Here is a 19,943-nt window from a genome sequence, read left to right as displayed (position 1 = left end):
TCTTTTGATATGTTAGTTTAGTGTCATAAGTTCAACATCTTTACAAGTTTTGGTGTCATAATGTTTTTAATTGTTTTGTTCTTAACTAAAAAATTTGACTAATCAAAATATTCAGTTTTTAATACGTTGTAAATAATCCGGACTTAGCATCCCATTCTTTTGATATGTTAGTTTGATGTCATAAGATCAACATCTTTGACTAACCAGAATAATTCATTGCTTGCTCATTTTCCTCTTAATGTTTTTGAATGGCATTTTAGTGATAAGATTAAAAGGCAGGTCTAATTTGCCAATGTACCTCGAATTTGAAACAATTAATTAAGTTTTAAGGTTTTTTTTACCAAATAATTATTTTAAATGGAAAATTGATTTGATTCCTAACAAAAATATTTTGATAAACCATCTCACCAAAATATTTTTTAGTTCTAAATTCTAAGTATCACATTTTAATGCGTTAAGAATTAACTGGACTTGGCATCATGTCTTGTTGATCCATTAATTTGGTGTCATAAGTTTAACATATTTTTACGTATTATAAATTAATGATTAACTAAGTTTAGTGCTTTGTTTATATCAATTTGTTGTTTTAACTATTTACAAAAGTTTTGACCAACCAAAATGGTTTTATTTCTAAAAATTAAAAAATCTACATGTTTAAAGTTTAGTGCGTTGATAAAAAAAAAAAAACTGGAATTAGTATCCCATTAGTTTGGTCTCATAGAGTTCAACAATTTTTATGTAGTGTAAATGTTTCTGTTTAAAGGTGTTCTAATTCTTAACTAAAAAAATTTGACTAACTAAATTGAATTACTTATAATTTTGAAAAACGTTTAAGTGTTAAGCAGAAAAACAAACCAAATTTACTTTGATCCGTTCATGTACACTAATTGTTGTAAAATATGCCTTGGAAAATTGTGGACTGTATATGAATTGTGAATTGTGTGTTGTATTAGTAATTTTGGTTGATTGTACATGCAATTTGTGTTTTTTATTTTATTTTTATGAATGGTTTCTATAAGGAAGACTCACACGCCATTCTATAAGGAAGACTCACACGCCATTCACATTTTTATGAATGGTTTTATGAATGGTTTTTATGAATGGTTTCTTGAGTAAAAACAGTGTTAACAAATCTGGCCTTGGGACGTCTGTCTACATTTCTAGATTAATTTAGTTGTCTTTGTTTCTGAATTACGTAATTGGTGGTTATGTTGGTAGATGGTTAGGTAATTAATTCATCGGTTTAACTGACTATGTTAGGATATATTTTTTTAACGCTGATGGACTTTATTTTAATAACGAGAGTCATACAAGATCAAAACAACCAAAACATCAAACATGAAAAATTAAAACCTCAACAAAACCCATTGTCGATCTTGTCAACTCGATCTTATCAAGTTGTGATCGATACTTTGGCCAAGCTAACGGGGTTGATATCGCTTCCAAAGCAGCCCTAAAATCCAACCAAATCTCACACGAATCATGATGCAGATCATGAAGACTAACAAGACACTAGTAGAGACAACTAAGCTCAGACGAAATCCTGTTGCTCCTAGCTAGGAAGGAAAGCATCTCTCGCATGAAATACAACATTCCGCAAAATCCATGCTCCACCACAAAAGTAATCCTCCTTAAGCCAAGAAGAATGAATATTACACTTCAGCTTTCCAAAAGGTGGCTTACTTCAAGCTCTCGCCGTAAGTACATTCCGTGAGCAGTTCTGAGACTCCACACTGTCTCCTTCACCTTTTTAATGATTTGATTGGTCTCCAAAAACAGGCCTTATCAACTCTCTCTCTCTCTCTCTCGGTTAAGAAACCAAATTCCACTCTTCAAGGAGTACACACCATCCTTAGTAAAAGGCCAGACAACACGATCAGGGAGACTTGGTTCCGGTGGAAAGGATCTTAAGATACTGCTTAAAAACTCCTTAATATCCTACGATGGTGGTGGTCTAATGAGGTTCACGGACCATGGTAACATTCTTCAAACACCCTTTATTATTATTTGTTATCGCGTGTCCTTAATTTCTATGCTACGTTTTATGAGTTTATTCGATTTCACCCTAAAACATATCACATGCACAGAACTGGTAGATGCCTGTTTATTGAAAGATATGAATAGTGAGTAAAGCTAATGTGAATAGTGGACAGACCCTTCTTGTCTGCGTCTTTGAATCAATAAATTGATATAATTTAATTAGTAATCTGAAGTTTGTGCGTTAGCGAAGGGGTTAGACATTATTTTGCACACCTTCACAACACGGACGATATAGAGCCCTATTTCTGTCTGCATTGCTACACGTTGATGTTCACATTCAAAAGGTTTTCGATGAACTAGTTTATGCGTGTGAAATTATCTTGTTAGATGAATCTTCTTCACATTTGGGCAAAACCATCTAATAGTCTTCTAATTAATTTAATGTGTTGTTGAAAATTAAAAAATCATCTGAAATCGAGAGACGACAAAAGAGAGTTAACGATTACTAGTAAAAAAAAAAATAGTAGTCACGTAGGAAACCATGTCCAATCTCGACATATATATGAGAAAAAGATAATAATGGACATATAGTACGTTTTGTATCTTCTTAAAGTGACACTAAATGGTTATTTATTACAATTCTCAAGTTTCATGTCTCTCTAGTCTCTAGTCTCATCATATCTCTCTTACAAATTTAACAAAATATATAAAATATAAAGTTATAAAGATAATCAAACCAATAAAAAATAAAAAAAAATAAAAAAATACTTTGAATTTATTAATAGTTTATCTTATAGAAAAATATAGGCACCATATATAGTTCTTCAGATGGGTTTAAAAAAAAATACAAAAATCAAACGTTGTAGGCAACGGTAACTTTTGCTAACAGTAAAAAGGAAATATGTAAATGCTTGACAACGGTAACAAAAGAAAAGGAAAATATTAATAAACCGACAGCCTCTTTTAAATACAGCCCTTTTGCTTAGCTTTCATTACAGAAATCAAAATTCTCGTTCTTGAGGAGAAAGAAAGGTTGTACTAGAATCATCATCATCCTCTTTACTACTCTGAAAATCTATTTCTTAATCGATTCAGTTGTTCGGAGTCCGAATCTCTTACAATTAGATTGTCGGAGTGATGAAGTCTTTATATGAAAACGTTGGGTGTTGTGGAAACTCGCTATGGGAAACTCATCGATCAGCCGAGTCATCACCGATTCACAGGATTTGCTCTGTTTGTTCTTTTTTTCTATCCTGCGGTCTTAATGGTGATTTGAATACGACCGATAGGTTTTATGTTACTCTCCAATCTCTGGCCGATGCTCTCAGGTTATATCTCTCTATCTAGTGTATTGAGTTTTTTTTTTCTTACATACACATACACATACACGTACCATCCTTTTCTGATAAGTGAATTTTCCTATTTTGTGGCTTCAAATTGGGTGGAGTGGAGACAGAAAAGGGTCGAGAGTTTACATCGCCGGTACGATTCTCTGCTACGTGGGAAGGATCCTTTTTCTCCTTCAAGTCCTTCTGATATGATATAACAGGTATACCATTTTCTTACCTTTTTTTTAGTTAATAATTAATAATGATGTTTTTAAAGTACAAAAAGATTTATGTTTTTTATTTGCTTCTGGATTTTCTGATTTTAAAACTTAATAAGTAAACATCAAGGTTTTTTTACCAAATGATTTCAAATAAACCTTTTTCTTTTTGTGACTAAATTTTACTAAATCATTTGAAAAGAGAATTTTCTAAAGTTATTTTTAAACTTAAAAGTGTTAAACTTAAAATGTTTTAATTTGTAATATTCTTATTAGCAATTAGATTTCACATCATTGAATTTTAAAGTAGATTTCTAAATCATTGAATTTTGTTAGACTTCTCTTTATTTGAATAACATAAATTTTGTACAATTTATACAAATCAAGAAGTAGAAGTACACATGGCAAGTACACGTCGCAAAACCGTTTGTATGGTTTTTTTTTTTGTGTGTGTGTGTTGATTTGGAACGAACTTATTTTAAATCGGAGCTTATTGATGGTTGATTATGAATATGATTGATTATATATTCATGTCATATATGAAAAACTTGACCAGAGCGATGACAACATGATGTTATTACTTTCTCGAATAAATGCAATATATTATTTTTACTAAGCTTTGTCTATTTTCTAACAATATTATAGGCTTTTACAGAAAATGAAAAAGAAAACATCACACTTGTTGTCTATTTTCTAATAATATGTCTAAGTTTGGTAAGGTCTAGGTTTCTATTTCACTGAAGGATGGATGTATAGGAGAGAAGCTTGGTTAATTTGAAGAAAATATGTATGAATTACGATGCATTTTGATTAAAAAATTCAAATTTATCCTAGTCTCATGTCTCACGTCACTCTAATCTTTAGTCTAGCTATATATAAAGTCTCTCAAGTCTCATGTCTCTCTTACAAATTTTAACGGTACCTTGATTACTTCTTTCACTTACAAAATATTTTAAATGAAGTATTTTGAAAAATCAAAACGTTGTGTGCAACGGTAACTTTTGCTAAAAATTAAAGGAAATATATAATACTTAAACGGTAGGAATAATAAAAAGAAAGTAATTAACCGTAACAAAAGAAGGAATAACAAACTCAAGTCTCTACTCTCTAGGCTCTAGTCTATATAGCCTCATGTCTAATGTCTCATGTCTCGCATCGCAAGTCTCATGTCTCTAGTCTGTAGTCTCTAGCCTCTCTAACCCTCATGCCACTCTTACAACTGGATTGTCAGAATGTTGTTGAAGAAGATTCGGTGACGAAGTCTTCTATGAAAACGTCAGCCGAGTCATCATCGAGTCACAGGATTTGCTCTGTTTTTGTTTTCATGCGGTCTTAATGATGATTCAAACACAACCTTGGGCTATGCGACTAACGTTACTCTCCAGTCTCTGGCCAATGTTCTGAGGTTATATATATATATATATATATCTCTCTATCTCTATGTGTTGATTTTTTTTAAGGTATTATAATTAGTTTTGACCAAGTCTTACGATGGTGTTGTGGAAACACGTCGATCTGCAGAGTCGTGAGAGTTGCGACTAGTGTTACTCTCCAAACTTTGGCCAATGCTCCTCTCAGGTTATATTTCTATTTCTATCTCTTGAGTTTTTATTTTTATATAAAATTATTATGTACAGTGAACGAAACTCCCCATTAATTTTCCCGGTTTGGTGGCTTCAAATTGGGTGCATCCCACTCTTCAAGGTCGAGGGGTCTTGAGCAATTACGTCACCGGTACGATTCCGGCTATCTTCTTGGGTCAGGTGGTATGTGGGAACGATCCTCTATCTCCTCCTTATGAAACTGCAGGTATACTTTAGATTATTAATAATGACTATGATTTCTAAAAAGTTAAAAAGAAAAAAGTTTTGGATTTTTCTGATAAGTGAATTTCCCTATTTTGTTTGGTGTCTTAAAATTGGGTGGAGTGGAGACACAAAAGGGTAGAGAGGTTCTTGAGCAGCTAACATCACTATATGTACGATTCCGGCTATCTTCTCTGCTACGTGGGAAGGATCCTTCTTTCTCCTTCAAGTCCTTCTCATATGATATCACAACCTCCAGGTATACCTTTTTCTTCCCTTTTTTTCAGTCAATAATAATATATATATATTTTTAATTTGTTACTATTCTAAATCGTTTTATCAAGCAAAATTTTCCTTTAAATTTTTATAAAACATATTTTAATACTTTTATAAAACAACATTTTCCTTTGAATTTTTATAAAACAACATTTAAATATGTGGAAAACAAACCGGACTTAGTATCCCGTCTTTTCTTTCGGGTCCATAAGTTTTGGTGTATAAGTTTTATATAAATTTAATTTTAACACTTAAACTCAATTTTAAGTTTATTTTTCACATATAATATTTTAAGTAAATTGTTTTGGTTTCTTAACTATTTTTTTACTATACATGTTAACAACATATTTTAAAATTGAAGTGTTAAATTTAAATATGTTGTAAACAAACCGGACTTAGCATCCCGTCCCTTCATTCGGGTCCGTAAGTTTTGGTGTATAAGTTCAACATGTTTATACATATCTAAATTTAACACTTAAATTTTAAAATATATTGTTCATAAAACATACTTTTGTATATAGTAAAAGAAATAGTTATAAAATCAAAACAATTTACTTTACATGTTCTTTTTCAATTTTGTTTTTGATTCTTTAAACAAAATTTTTGATTAACCAAAATGTTTTATTTCCAAAAAAATGTTTATGTTAAATTTAAATACGTTGATTAGATAAACTTGATAAATATCCCATTAGTTTGGTGTCATAACTTTACAAGTCTTAGGTAGTTAACACTTTAGTTAAGTTTAAAGATTTTTATTAAGTAATATTTATTAGTACATTGTTTGGATTCTTGGCTAAAAACATTTGACTAACTAAAATATGTTTAAATTTTTAAGTGTTAGTTTAAAAACCAACCAAATTTCCCATCAAATCCAATTTCTCATAATTCCTTTTTATCCGTTTATGAAGACTGTCGTGTTCTTTCTTTTTTGAACCAACTAGAAAGACTGTCGTGTTCATTTGTGTACTACTCCTAGAAAAGTTGTTCATGTATTATTACCTCTTTAATAATCTTCTGCTCTCGCCCATTTTCATTTGATTTGTTCTGGTGTTTCTATAGAGGTCATATATGACAAACATATTCTAAGCTTAAGCTATAACGCCTATATATATATTAAAAGAAACTGTACTGTACATTTTTAAATTAATGAGAAATTTTAGTTGTTAGGATTTTTGAAAAATATATATAACTAAGATTTGGTAGTGGTTATATATATTACGCTATCTTTCTTACTGAATTACGTAACTGATCTGGTTGTTATGTTGGTAGATGATATAGGATTTATACTTCGATATGTTGAGTTTGAGTTTAAGCAGATTTTGACACGGATGAACACCAACATTAGCAAACATTAGGCCTTATGGGTTTTGTGTTAAAATCTTGCCTCTGTTTCACTTTCATATGTTATTAGTTCTCCCTATATCTTAACTCTCCTATAGTTCCACTGGTCTAGAGAGTTCATGTTTGGCGCAGAATTAAAAAACTTGTGAACTCTTCTTAAGCTTAGCATATGTTATGCCTAGAGAGGTCATATATGACGAACATATAAGTGGCTTACAACACACCAGAGACAGTTACACCATGCTTTAGACCATACTTCTACTAACTATACTCTTATACAAGCCACGTACTCTAAGAGCAACATTATTGCAAGACTCTTAAAATCCAAAATGGGTATCCGACAAAACACTGTTGCAAGATACCCATTTTGGGTTTTAAGAGTCTTGCAATAATGTTGCTCTTAGAGTCTAACAGCACCACTTGACAACTCTACTTCCATAGACTTCTCCCCCCCTCTTTGTCACTGACTCTCTTCACGAACGACACTTCTTCTTCTCTTGTTCGTTTGTTGCTTCTTCAAGCATTCAATTTGGAAGCTTTGGCCCTGTATAAATTCTTCTTCTTCTATCACGCATTTTATTGTGCCTTTGTGTTTTAGATTTGTCGGATCAAAATCAAGCAATCAATGTGTTCTCGTCAATTATCAGAGTAATAGACTACAAGATTTAAAATACAGTATAAACCTTATTTTCATAGTTTTACGAATCACTTCCTCTCTTATGATTGGCGCAGATTAAAAAAACTTGTGAACTCTTCTTTTCTTGTATGTCTTAGATGTGGTAAACGTGCATGTTTCTTCATATTAGGCAACCATTGAGAGGGTACCTAGTCTTTTGAACTTAATGTGTCGTTGAAACATATATAATTGAATGACCATCACTTGGTAAAATTCAAAAACATAATTGCATTACAAAACAATAAAAATTATATTCTGATTTTCCCTATTACAAACCATTTTGCCAATAAAAATTCAATCCACATCAAAAATTACTAGTTTTTTTTTTACAACAACGCATAAAATCGTCATCACTAGGTAAAGTTCAGGAATTAAGTCACATTTCCGTTATGAAAATAAAATATTTTCAGTTTTTCTATTACAAACAAAAATATATTTGATCAATGATAATTCAATCAATCCAGAATCAAAAATACACAACCACCCATTCATATGGTCCCAACATATAATTGAAACTCCGAAAAGAAAGAAACACGTTTTGGATTTTTGTTTAGTTAGTATCTTGTCAGTAACTGTCATGTATGTGACAGAAATGTTAAGACTTTGCTGCTTGTTGTACGAGCGTAGAAGGTTGTCCATCTCTTTGCGATTGTTACCGTGCAGGAGGATACAAGCATGGCACATCAACGGGAAATGCATCGGAAGAAGTGAAATACGTATAAAGACAAACTGTTTAAGACATAATGTCAACCAGTACGTAAGCTTTAGGTTTTCCTTGAAAATGAACCATTATAGGATTAACCAATGAAAGGTAACAAGATCAAGAAACAAGAAAATGATTGAAAAAGTTGGGGACTTTGATTTCAGGGATTGTAGGCATCCGGTGAAATATAAAGTATCTTCCCAGGTTGCAAGAGAAATTAGCACCAAATATATTATTTTCTATAAAGTGTAATGATCAATTAGGAGAATCCACAAAACCATACTACCATTAGGAGAAATATTCTTGGACATGCTAGTTAGCTTCTCCTCGTACCTTTAAGCTGAGAATAGTCATCACCAGGTCTTTTGATATGATGAAACATTGAAACTGTTCAGACCTCAAATTAAAATTGTTTGCATCCATCTTTAAGCTGATTTTTTTTTATTTTTTTTGAAACATCTGATTTTTTCTTCCTTGGGGTTCGATAGTCTTGTAATTGTGAGTTTTGTGAAATTATCATGTTACATATATGAATCTTCTTCATTAGGCAACCAAACCATTAATGTAAGAGCATCGCCATTACTAAGAGCATCTTTCCATTAGTCTTCTAATTTTATGTGTCGTTGAAAAATAAATGAATCGTCGTCACTTGTTTTTTTTTCTATTACAAACAAAATATATTGCTCAGTGAAAAATCAATCCAAAAAAAAAACACACAACCACGCATTCATATGGTCCCAACAGATAAATTCAAATGGAAACTTAGAAGATAAAATTTGGTTAAGAATTAAACAAAGAAACACAAAACACGGTGTAGCTAACTTATTGGATTGTTTGTTGATTTGTCATCATCTAGTATCTAGTATATATACTAAAAGAAATGTATAAATTTACAAAATTAGAAGAAAGTTGGTTAAATCCTTGTAAGTTTGTATCTCGAATATCGTACTGGAAGGAAAAATATTAAATCCTTCTTTAACATTACTAAACATTGTTTTCACAAAATCATTTCATAAAAACATCATTACCACACGTGAAGAAGATGCAAACAAAAATGTGAAAAAAAAAGAAAAGAAAAGGAAAGCCTATACAGAAGAGACGGGCCTAAACTCTTTAGGCCCATCAAACAAGACCCGATCCAGCTCGTTTCAATTTCGTAACGGTCACTAAACTAAGAGCTCTGTCTTATATAAGCAGAGGCAGAGCTATGTGTTTATCACAATTTCAATTCTCCTCCGTCGCTCTCGTTTCCGTTTTATTTTCTCTGGAGCGATACACCGAAGATCTTCATCGTCTCTGCAAGGTTTCGTTTTCTTTACGATGGATTTGAACCTAAACCCCTCTTTTGTGATTTTCTTCCTTCAGTTTTGGGGTTTGGTAGTTTTGTAAATTGTGCTTTTTCTTAGATTTTGATCGAACCCTTTTTTTTCAAAATCAGGACTTCGATTTGGTTTCTCGTCAAGCAAAATCCAAAAGCCCTCTTTTTTTTTTTTCGTTCTGCTATTCATCTTAGGGCTTCTTCAGATTGCATTGTTTCTGCAAATAAAAAACCCCTCTTTTGAATTCGTGTTTGCTTTTTAGGGATTTTTACATTCGTGATTTCAAACTTTGCAAAGATTCTGAATTTTCTCTATTGTAAATCAAAAATCCCTCTTTTAAATTCATGTTTCCTTCTTTTTTCGGAGGGATTTCAAATCTTAGGGTTTTTTCAATTTCAAAATCAAAACTTTGTATTTCTTTTAAAAAGATTTGTTTTTTCTTTGGTTTTAGTTTTGTTTAGAAAGATTGATGTTTTCTTTCAAACCCCAAAGGAAAGGGACTCGCACATTATATGAATTGTGTCTGTCCGGTTTCTAATTTGGGGAAATTGTCCGATGATGTTGCGTTCGTAAGTAAAAAGGCTTGTCAAAAACTGGAGACATCAATCTCTACTGTCTTGCTGTGGCTGGGACAGCTTGACAGAAACTTCAATCTCTGCTAAGATCAGTCTTTGTTAAGGCTTGGACAATAATGTCCTGAGATATTCAATTCTCTGCTTAAAAGCCAAAATTCAATATTCTGCAAAATTTGATGGAGATGAAAAGTCCTATAATAAGGCTTGTTTAATAGCTTTGAGAGCTTAATTGTTCGGATTAACAGATGTCTGCTGTAGCTGGGACAGCATGTTTAGCATTCAATGTCTGCTATAGAAAAATTCAGTTTCTGCTTAAACTAGATATTCATATTCTGCAAACTGATGGAGAGAAAAGAATGTTCTTTTATAGGACTTGCGGTTGATGGTGGTCTGAGATGGGAATCTAGATTGTCCGATTAAAGGTAGATTGTTGGGGATGGGACAGCTTGTAGAAGATATATAGCCTTTCAATACTATATCCCAAGATAGGAGACATCAATCTCCACCATATTAGTTCTATTGTCTTGCTGGACTGGGACAGCTTGACATAAACTTCAACTCTGCTAAGATCTAGTCTTTGTTAAGGCTTGGACAATGATGTCCTGAGATATTCAATTCTCTGCTTAAGCTAAACAATTCAATATTCTGCAAAATTTGATGGAGATGAAAAGTCCTTTAATAAGGCTTGTTTAATAGCTTTGAGAGCTTAATTGTTCGGATTAACAGATGTCTGCTGTAGCTGGGATAGCATGTTTAGCATTCAATGTCTGCTATAGAAAAATTCAGTTTCTGCTTAAACTAGATATTCATATTCTGCAAACTGATGGAGAGAAGAAAAGTTCTTTTATAGGACTTGTGGTTGATGGTGGTCCGTTTAAAGATAGTTTGATGGGGCTGGGACAGCTATATAAACACAAGCTAGATGTGCTTGTAGCAGATATATTACCTCTGTAAGTAAAAGCCTTTCAATATTATATCCCAAGACTGGAGATATATATCTCCACCATATTAGTTCTATTGTCTTGCTGGACTGGGACAGCTTGACATAAACTTCAATCCTCTGCTTAAAACTTAGTATTCAATGTTCTGCAAATTGATGGAGAGTGAAAGTCACAGAAATTAAGGCTTGTACAATGATGTACCAAGAAATTCAATTTTCTGCTTAAACTACTCAATATCTGCAATTTGATGGAGAAAAGATGTCCTTCATTAAGGCTTTGTTTTGCTGGGGCAGGGAGAGCATGATCAAATTCAGTATTCTGCTTTAAAAAAGGCTTTTCTTTATGATTGGAATTCAAATCTTGCTTAAAAGTCTATATGTCATGTTGAGCTGGGACAGCATGTTATATTCAATATTTCTGAACAGGGAAATAGAGGTATTGCAGAAGATACAACCTGAAGACTGCATCTTTCCCTCTTATAAAACAAGGTATGATCTTCATAATATATTTCCTTGATAGAGTTTGTAGTTCCTCTACTGAGTACATCTTTTTGTTCACAATGTTTTTATATAAATGTTATGAGTGAGTACTAATCTTTCCTTTTAGCTTCAGGAGACCAAGAACTGGACTAGTGGAGTGTTTACATGATCTTTCTCTGGTTCGACTTCTCTCCCTCGGTGTTCAATATCATTGTGTTATTGGTTATGTTTGAACTGTTGTAGTAGTAGGGTTGTGGTAGACTCTAGCGTTTTGGTAACTTCTGGTGCACAGCAGGATTACCTGAGCGAGCAGGTATGTTTTTGAATCCTATACCTGTTTGTTTGTAAGAAAGAATTTCATCTTATAATATTTCTTCTCTCTGTTCCTGTTTCAGCAACTTTTTCTTCGAAAAAGAAAACCTTGGTTTCTCAAGTACATCCTCTGTATATTACATTTCGATACTCAATCGTATTAATTGGTAGTCAGGTACATCCTCTGTATATTGCTTCTGGTGTGCAGCAGGGATAGCTTTTTGTAGTAGTAGACAACTAGTAGTATTATGACTGTGGCTAAAGGTTCGAGTTTAGACACTATAGGAGTAGTCAGGTACATCCTCTCATGATTTTTCAAACATATAATTTTTTTTTTGGCCTAACATCATCAATGTCTTTATGGTTCATACTCATTAGTTTTTTATACCAAATTTGTAAGACATAAAATCAAAGCTCGGTTAGGGGGACTTACCGATTACGATCCCCTGAAGTTTTCTTCACATATATCTTTAGTACCATTTGTAGAATGAAATTTTTGAATTGTGTATGTCTTTCTTCACATATGTCTTTGGCCTAACAAATTTATGACTTTTTGCAGAAAACATAATATATGGGGGTAAGACGCTTTGCTTTGGTGTATAAATTGGAAGTTCGACCCCTTTTCAAGCATGTAAGTATTTGAATCCAATAATTCTCACAAGTTTATATTTATGTCAAAGAAAGACTCTTAATTGTTCATCTGAAATGTTTTTCGAACCAGGCATTTTTGGTGTGTACATGAATGATCTAATCTTTAGGTAAATGTTAGTTTCCTCTTTTCAGTATAATATTGGTGTTGCTCTGTTTTGATTGTTGTAGTAGACAGAGTCTGATTCTGATCCGAATGGAAAAGTTAGCAGCTTTTGATCAGGTGATTTGTTATAAAGCTATAATAAGTCATGTGTTGTTTATGCTGCTTAAGTTGAGATGTCAGGATTTTTCAACATCCTATGGTGTCTTCTTTGTCTTTGCTATACTAATTTAATGTTTTTATCAAACTTGCAGGAACTAAGGGTTACTATCTCCAGTCTCTGGCCAATGTTCCCAGGTTATATCTCTCTATCTCTATATGTTTAAATTTTTTAAAGTATAATGTACAACGACACCCTTCGTTTTGACGATAATGCTGTGGAAACTCGCTATAGGAAACACGTGGATCCGCAGAGTTATGAGATTTGCTCTGTTCTTATGAGTTGCGACTAGTGTACGTTACCCTCCAATCTTTGGCTAGTGCTTTCAGGTTATATATCTTTCTCTATCTGTTAAAATTTTCTTTTTATTATTATAATTATTATGTACAATCCATTCTTTTGTTTCCCGGTTTGGTGGCTTCAAATTGGGTGCATACACAAAAGGTCGAGGGGTCGTGAGCAATTACGGCACCGGTACGATTCCGGCTATCTTCTCGGGTCAGGGGGTACGATTCCGGCTATCTTCTCGGGTCAGGGGGTACGTGGGAATGGTCCTCTATCTCCTTAAGTCCTTATGAAACTACAGGTATACTTTACTTTCTTTAATTTTTATTTTTTTTAGATTATTAATAATGACTATGATTTCTAAAAAAGTTAAAAGAAAAAAGTTTTGGTTTTTCACTTTCTTATTATTAGTCTACACATCAACGTTTTTGCCATATGACTTTTTTCATTTTTGGCTAAATTTTTAAAATAATTTGTTTTTCTTTTCAAAAACAAAAAATAGAAAAGTTAGGTTAGAGTTTTCATATTTTAAAATCAATGTAACATGGCTTTATCCCAACTGTTATTTTTTCTTCAATAAACCGGTTTAAATATATTATCATTAAATAATTTTAAAATTAAGTTGTAAAATTTAAATACGTTGAAAACTAACCGGACTTAGCATCCCGTCCCTTTCATTGGGTCCGTAAGTTTTGGTGTATAAGTTCAACATGTTTATACGTATTTTAAATTTAATAACCTTAATTTTAGTTTTCCACAAATAATATCTTAAGTAAATTATTTTGATATTTATATTTTTAACTATACAACATGTTTTTTTATTTTATCTGTTGAGTTTTTTTTCTTACACCATCCTGTTCTGATCAATGAATTTTCCTATTTTGTTGTTTGTTCTCCCGGTTTGGTGGCTTAAAATTGGGTGGAGTGGAGACACAAAAGGGTCGAGAGGTTCTTGAGCAGTATTACATCCTCTTTCTCCTTATGCTATGATATCACAACCTCCAGGTATACCTTTTGCTTCCCTTTTTTAAGTTATTAATAATGATTATTATTTTCGGTATTCAAAGATTTTATGTTTTCCACTTCTCAGTTTTCTGATTTTACAATTAAATAAGCTAACATACGAAATGATCTCAAATATATATATTTTTAAAATTGTTCCCACACTGATACAAACATAAAACACGTTTCAAGAACACATACACTAAAATTGAATGTCAGAAAAAGAACACATACACTAAATTAAGTTGTCAATAAATTAGTTAAAAGAAGTCAGTGATTGGGTTCGTAGTAGCATCAGATTATTATTCTATTCCCAACAGACCAAATCGTTGATAAACCTTTTAAAACCCAATCTACTGGTCTCTGTCAAATAGTGAATGCTTAATTTTCAAACGCTAACTTTCATTTAACTTTAGGCACAAGAACATACCTCATGTTCATACACACACATTTATGTATCAAAATTTTAGAAGAAAACCTAGTTTAATTTAAAAGGAGTGCTTTCATCAATCTGCTTCGCCTCTCTCGCGATCAAACTTCATTAAGTTAGTAAAACTGATATGATGTTACCAATGACGGCCAGCAAGAGAATGAAGCCTATGACCATCCTCATGAAATAGATAGACCGTGGACTCTTCTTCCTGTTTACCTCCATTGCTTTCTCTGTAATAAACCACACCTTCTCTGGTTTCACCATAGAAGATGACTCCTTGTGTACGGGCGCATAAGCGGCTCTTGACGAATCTTGTTTCATCTGTAAATAGTCATTATCATTTAAATTCAACATATGATCGAAATGATAAGATCCAAGTACTACAAAATCAACATAAGTCAAGACCTTTGATGGTATGGTCTTTTTACTGATGGAAGGTTCATGAGAAGTTTGTATATCTTTGCTCAACGATATAATCTCATCTAAGCCTGTTTGAGAGCGTCTATTTGAGCTACCAACACTATCACCTGGACTTGATGTTCCTTGGTAACTCTGTCATAATAGAATAAAAACGTGAGAATACAGATTACTTTATGAAAGCATTGATAAAGAAAAAGAGTGATGTGCTTTACGGTTGCAGATATCGATTCAGCGTCGCTATCAGTATCACAACTATACTCATGAATGATCCCTGACAAAGGTCTCTTTGGCCTGTGGTCGTTGCGGTTCTCTTGCATAGATGTGGTCGGTCTGGATGTGAACTCTTCATTGGCAAACAAATATTCAACCTGCTCTCTGTCAACATGTCTCAATCCACCGAGAAATTCATCATCATTTGGGGCTAAATGTGGAGCTTGTGGCAGCAACGTAGGATTTTTGTTGGCACTGAAGAACATGTCTGGATCCAACACATCCCACAAAGAGTGATCTTCTTGTCTATTCATTGGACTTCTCAAATCATCCACAGACATACCGAATATATTTTCTTGACCTCGCTGCTCAAACTGAAATTTTTTTTAAGAAGGTGTAAGTTAAGAAAAAAGTTGAGACCATTAACAAAGAAACATCTCAGAAACTGGACTCACCTTAGGCTCTGTGTTAATGGTGGCTCTCACAGTATTCGAATCAGAGACGAAAGATTGACTCGGCTCACTCGAGTAATTACCACCAGTTGGGATGTCCCCATCTTCACCCTTATACATCACTTGGCAGATAACATAGTTCCTCTGAACAAATTCCAAAGGTACACCATACACACACATAAGTTCGTTGTGAAAATCATAAATCGAAAGACACATGACTTAATCAAATCAACTGACAACCACAAAGTTAGAATCTTTACACTATACCAACACAGAACCACAAATTGTATTAGAGGTGGTTTAACAAGGGGACAACTAAATTAGAAGAATTCAAACAAAAAGGCTACCAAATTCAATTTGGGGAAACATCAAAAAGTTCATTTGAGATGAATCAAATCCCAAAGTTCATTTCAAGAAGCTCAAGACTAGCTCAGCAGAAATATAAGACTAGTTCAACTAACACAGAAGCTCAAATTCAAGAAAGTGTGAGATTTTGTTTACCTGATCTGGAGGCAAACAAGTGATGTGATACTCGTGCATAACCCAAGGAGTCCAAACTCCATTAGGCACCCTACCTTCATAATACACAAGCGTCTTCTTGATCCCAATCTCGCCACGGTTACCTCTCTTATCTTTGATTTTACGATCAACACCAGTAGCTTTCCAATACCCTGAACTAGTAGTCCTCTTGATCACCTTCTTCTTCACAGAAGTGTACTCCTTTGGAGAGAAGAAGTACCAAACAAGATCGTCCGACTGAATCTTCGATAACGCTACAGTAACCGACCAACCAAATCAAGAATTAGAAAATGATCGTCGATGATGATTAAAGAGAGAGTGAGAGAATGATGAAGTTTATAAAAAAACTTACAAGGCAAGTAAAATGGTTCGTAATTACAGATGTTGATCTCGCCGATAGCTTCATCAACGAGCCAATTCTTGCCAAGGATCTTGTTCTTTAGATAATGGTTTATCAGTTCTTCACCCGTAGGACTAAACCTATACCCAACAAGATCTTTCACCATTGTTGTTACACTAAGACAGGTCTGAGTGAAAGGTGGTTTTTTTTGTTTTGTCTGTGTATATTTTTGTTTGAAAGAGAAGCCAAAATTTATATCAGAAATGAGACAGTAGAAGCTGACAATGTTTCTTCGAAATCGCTGATAAAACGTGTCTGTGTGTATTTCTCTTTTTTATTTTATTTGTCTCAGTAAAAATTGTGTTTTTCTTGTAAATTAGTATATTCTTTTCTTTTTCTTTACATCAGCCAAATTTTCTCAAATTTTAACTGATCATATCTAATCTATAAATTGCTATTATTTAACTACTTCTATTGCGACTTTTTGTAATATCAATAGTTCAATACGTTATTAGAAGTTGACAAATAATAAGTTACTAACGTTTTTCCCCCTAAACGTTGACAAATGAGTGAGACACAATAATATGTTTGTTGTGAATGGAGACGTGGCAAGTTATTGACGGTTCATTGCCGGAGCTTCGGACCTAAGTTTCAGCTTCTTTTTTTTTATCACAATTAATTATTCGTTTCCCGAAGGATATTTTCGGAACTAGCAGTTATATATGCTAGCCGCCATAATTGACGAGGACACGAACACGTCATTAAACGTTAGTACTATACTAGTTTTGTCTATTTCATCTATAATAATTCTTGTCACTAATCGAATACATTGAGATAGTCCGATTACTTACAAGTGACAACCTCACTTTGGTCCTGTCATATGCAAATGTATTTGTCACAACATCGACATGACTAAAACCCAAGTCATCATGTTCAGTTATGTTGCATCTTTGCTCGTTCTACTACACTGTTCAGTTATTAACAGACGAAAATTAACAAGATATGAATGGACTGTCCCGTGTCTTTCGTCTCTATACACCCAACAAGCATATGCTGCACTAATGATAGCTTAAACCAACATTATAAAAAACGAATCAAACAAGAGGAACCTGTATGTTGTTGAAATAAGTTGTACGATTGTTCTGATGGCTATATTTGAAAAGAAAAGTTACATTTTTAACGACATACAAAGTTGGTCGGGGATAGGGAAAATCTGAAAATTTGACATAAACAAACAAAAACTCAAGTAAAACTTGACGGTCAGCAAAATTTATAAGAAGAACCTCCTCCTGCTTGTGTCCATTTCAGGCTGTAACGCAACACACACAAAAACATTGGGGAAACAAATTAATAATCATCAAACTCTTTAAGATAAGCTCTGGAAACTTGTATATATCCTGGTGATTTTTACCTTGTGAACCCATTCAAATTCTCCGCCTTTGGTGTCAAAGGTTCCATGCTGTAAAGTTACTAGCTTAAGCGTGAATCGAGGACCACATTCCTATACATAAAATCCAAGTTTTAATAATAATACAAAAACTGATGATGATGATCAATCTACACACACAAACGTGGATACTGACCTGAAGCCGAGGTTTTACTCTCTCTTGAGCAGCACCATCTTTTCCTTTATCACTCTGTTTGATTTCCTTTGTCTCGAATATGTAACTGAATAGAGTTGAACTTGTTCAGAAAAAGTTTCAACGGAGGAGTCTAGCGCAAGAAACTTGGAAAAGAAAAGGTGAAATTATGTACCGATGATGCCTGAAGAATATAAAGTCACGCTGGTTGTGGAATGTCACAACTCTCCTACCATGGAAATTGGGATCCGGAGGGAAGAGTGATTGAATAAATCTGAGAATTATAAGAAGATATAACATCAGTAAGAAATCAAAGCGACCATTAAAAAAATTGGAAGTCAACATTCTGAAGAACTATACTTACCTTCCAACACGATTCCCTAACCGCGTTGTAAAGTTATTCAAAACCAGTTCCGGTTCATGACTTGTAGGATTTCCATGATTCTGCGATTAAAAATTAACATCAATTTCAGAGATCGCTAATCCACACTCGATGTTTACAAGAATCATGTGTTTACATACCTTAATATCTTTCCTCAGAACAAGATTTGACAATTTGAAATGAGCAGTAGGACCATTTGGCAAACCGATGATAAGAAGCGCATCTGCATATGAAATAAGATAAGCTTGAAAAAGACCATATAAAAATAACATTAGAGGCCAAAAAAACATCAAAACTCAGAAGTGAAAACTAACCAGGTTCTCTGCGATTCGTATGAACAACAATAAGAGATGTGAAATCTTTCTTCTTTGCATATTCTACAATCTGCAGAACATCATCTAAAGAGGTTATATAGTTGCGAAAAGAAACCAACTTTATAAGAAGAACAAGGATTCTCTTAAACTAATAGCAGCACCTTTTTCAAATCATAAGTTCCTCTTTTTTGATAATGAGAGTTTGGAATCACCGAAAGCAACTCAGATATAAATGCAGGTCCTCTCTGCAATCCAACAACACTTAACTTGAATTAATAAAAAAAAAACACAACAAAACTGTAGGAATCTCTTATGAGACAATGGTATGTTCCAAATTAGGATAGCAAAAAATACTTACAGTGGAATTGAAACGGCATGTTGTGATCAAGATCTTAGGTGTAACCTCACGTCTCAAGACTGGATTAAACTCATCAGCATCAATATCCGCAAACAACTACAAAATTCAATTCCAGCTAATAAGCAACAACTCAATGACTTGGAATTCAAATTTTGAGATAAATCAACAACTTAAAACTTTAAACATACCTCTTCATCGTCAGGTCTGCAAACAGTCTCATCAGCTTCTCTAGTATTCTCAATCGTCTTCGGAATCATCTTTTGTGGAGGCTACAAAGCAACAAGAAAAAACCCAAAATTTAAAATCTCAAAAATTCAAAAAAACCCCAAAAAAAAAAGGTTATTCAGATTTTTGTACCTCCTCACCAAGCTCAAGAGCTCGTTTCTCAGCAGCATCACGCTCTCTAATCTTCTTCTGCTTCTCCAATTTTTTCTCATGCTTCTGCTTTGCATACACTTTAGATCTCTTATCTTTGTTCTTAATCATCGAAGGGAGTATCACATGCCTCTTCTCTCCCCCATTGAAACTAGGCTTTCCACGACCTTCTGATTCCATTTCCTCACCATCACCGTCACCTTTCTTCCTCTTGAAACCCATTTTTTACGGCCGACGAAGAAACGAATCGATGAAACTGCGAAGCGGAGAGAATGAAGACGACGGAGATACCTTTAGGGTTTATCGACTCAAAATTGAAAACCCTTTATAAGTGGGCCTTAACTTTGGCCCATCATAAACGGGCCTTACGCCTGGGCCTTGAAGAAACATTATACGAAAACGTTTCATG

General features: G+C 33.5%; 2 protein-coding genes and 1 long non-coding RNA gene across 3 annotated transcripts; 1 reads left to right on the top strand and 2 right to left on the bottom strand.

Moving 5' to 3' along the window:
• The first annotated feature begins 12,532 nt into the window (after positions 1-12,532).
• LOC111830230 lies at positions 12,533-14,819 on the top strand. Its single transcript, XR_002833629.1, has 6 exons — positions 12,533-12,584; positions 12,675-12,824; positions 12,959-13,193; positions 13,309-13,450; positions 14,080-14,154; positions 14,735-14,819. It is a non-coding gene; the product is annotated as an uncharacterized LOC111830230 (long non-coding RNA).
• Positions 14,533-16,772, bottom strand: LOC17882956 (NAC domain-containing protein 69). Its single transcript, XM_023781886.1, has 6 exons — positions 16,538-16,772; positions 16,168-16,439; positions 15,670-15,810; positions 15,217-15,588; positions 14,990-15,136; positions 14,533-14,905 (listed from the first exon to the last, which is right to left on the bottom strand). Exons 1-6 carry the CDS (start codon positions 16,689-16,691, stop codon positions 14,693-14,695), a joined length of 1,299 nt encoding a protein of 432 aa, XP_023637654.1. The 5' UTR covers positions 16,692-16,772; the 3' UTR covers positions 14,533-14,692.
• Positions 16,773-17,613: 841 nt separating this feature from the next.
• LOC17882442 (ribosome production factor 1) lies at positions 17,614-19,810 on the bottom strand. Its single transcript, XM_006288019.2, has 11 exons — positions 19,517-19,810; positions 19,348-19,428; positions 19,160-19,255; positions 18,963-19,046; positions 18,802-18,871; positions 18,628-18,710; positions 18,470-18,549; positions 18,281-18,379; positions 18,109-18,193; positions 17,937-18,026; positions 17,614-17,834 (listed from the first exon to the last, which is right to left on the bottom strand). The coding sequence occupies exons 1-11, from the start codon at positions 19,754-19,756 to the stop codon at positions 17,796-17,798; spliced, it is 1,047 nt and encodes a 348-aa protein (XP_006288081.1). The 5' UTR covers positions 19,757-19,810; the 3' UTR covers positions 17,614-17,795.
• Between the last annotated feature and the right edge of the window lie 133 nt (positions 19,811-19,943).

The sequence above is a fragment of the Capsella rubella genome, unplaced genomic scaffold (genome assembly GCF_000375325.1).
Source record: "Capsella rubella cultivar Monte Gargano unplaced genomic scaffold, Caprub1_0 scaffold_6, whole genome shotgun sequence".
NCBI classification, from domain to species: Eukaryota; Viridiplantae; Streptophyta; class Magnoliopsida; order Brassicales; family Brassicaceae; genus Capsella; species Capsella rubella.
This window is presented reverse-complemented; position numbering and strand designations above follow the sequence as displayed.

What these genes read in the sequence shown, in the direction of transcription:
- LOC17882956 (XM_023781886.1), bottom strand. Translation starts at nt 16,691, where the DNA reads ATGGTGAAAGATCTTGTTGGGTATAGGTTTAGTCCTACGGGTGAAGAA. An exon ending in CGAACCATTTTACTTGCCTT is followed by an intron (nt 16,440 to 16,537) that starts GTAAGTTTTTTT and finishes CGGTTACTGTAG; the next exon opens with CGTTATCGAAGATTCAGTCG. An exon ending in CTTGTTTGCCTCCAGATCAG is followed by an intron (nt 15,811 to 16,167) that starts GTAAACAAAATC and finishes GAATTTGTTCAG; the next exon opens with AGGAACTATGTTATCTGCCA.
- LOC17882442 (XM_006288019.2), bottom strand. Translation starts at nt 19,756, where the DNA reads ATGGGTTTCAAGAGGAAGAAAGGTGACGGTGATGGTGAGGAAATGGAA. An exon ending in GCAGACCTGACGATGAAGAG is followed by an intron (nt 19,256 to 19,347) that starts GTATGTTTAAAG and finishes TGAATTTTGTAG; the next exon opens with TTGTTTGCGGATATTGATGC. An exon ending in TTCTGAGGAAAGATATTAAG is followed by an intron (nt 18,550 to 18,627) that starts GTATGTAAACAC and finishes TTTTAATCGCAG; the next exon opens with AATCATGGAAATCCTACAAG.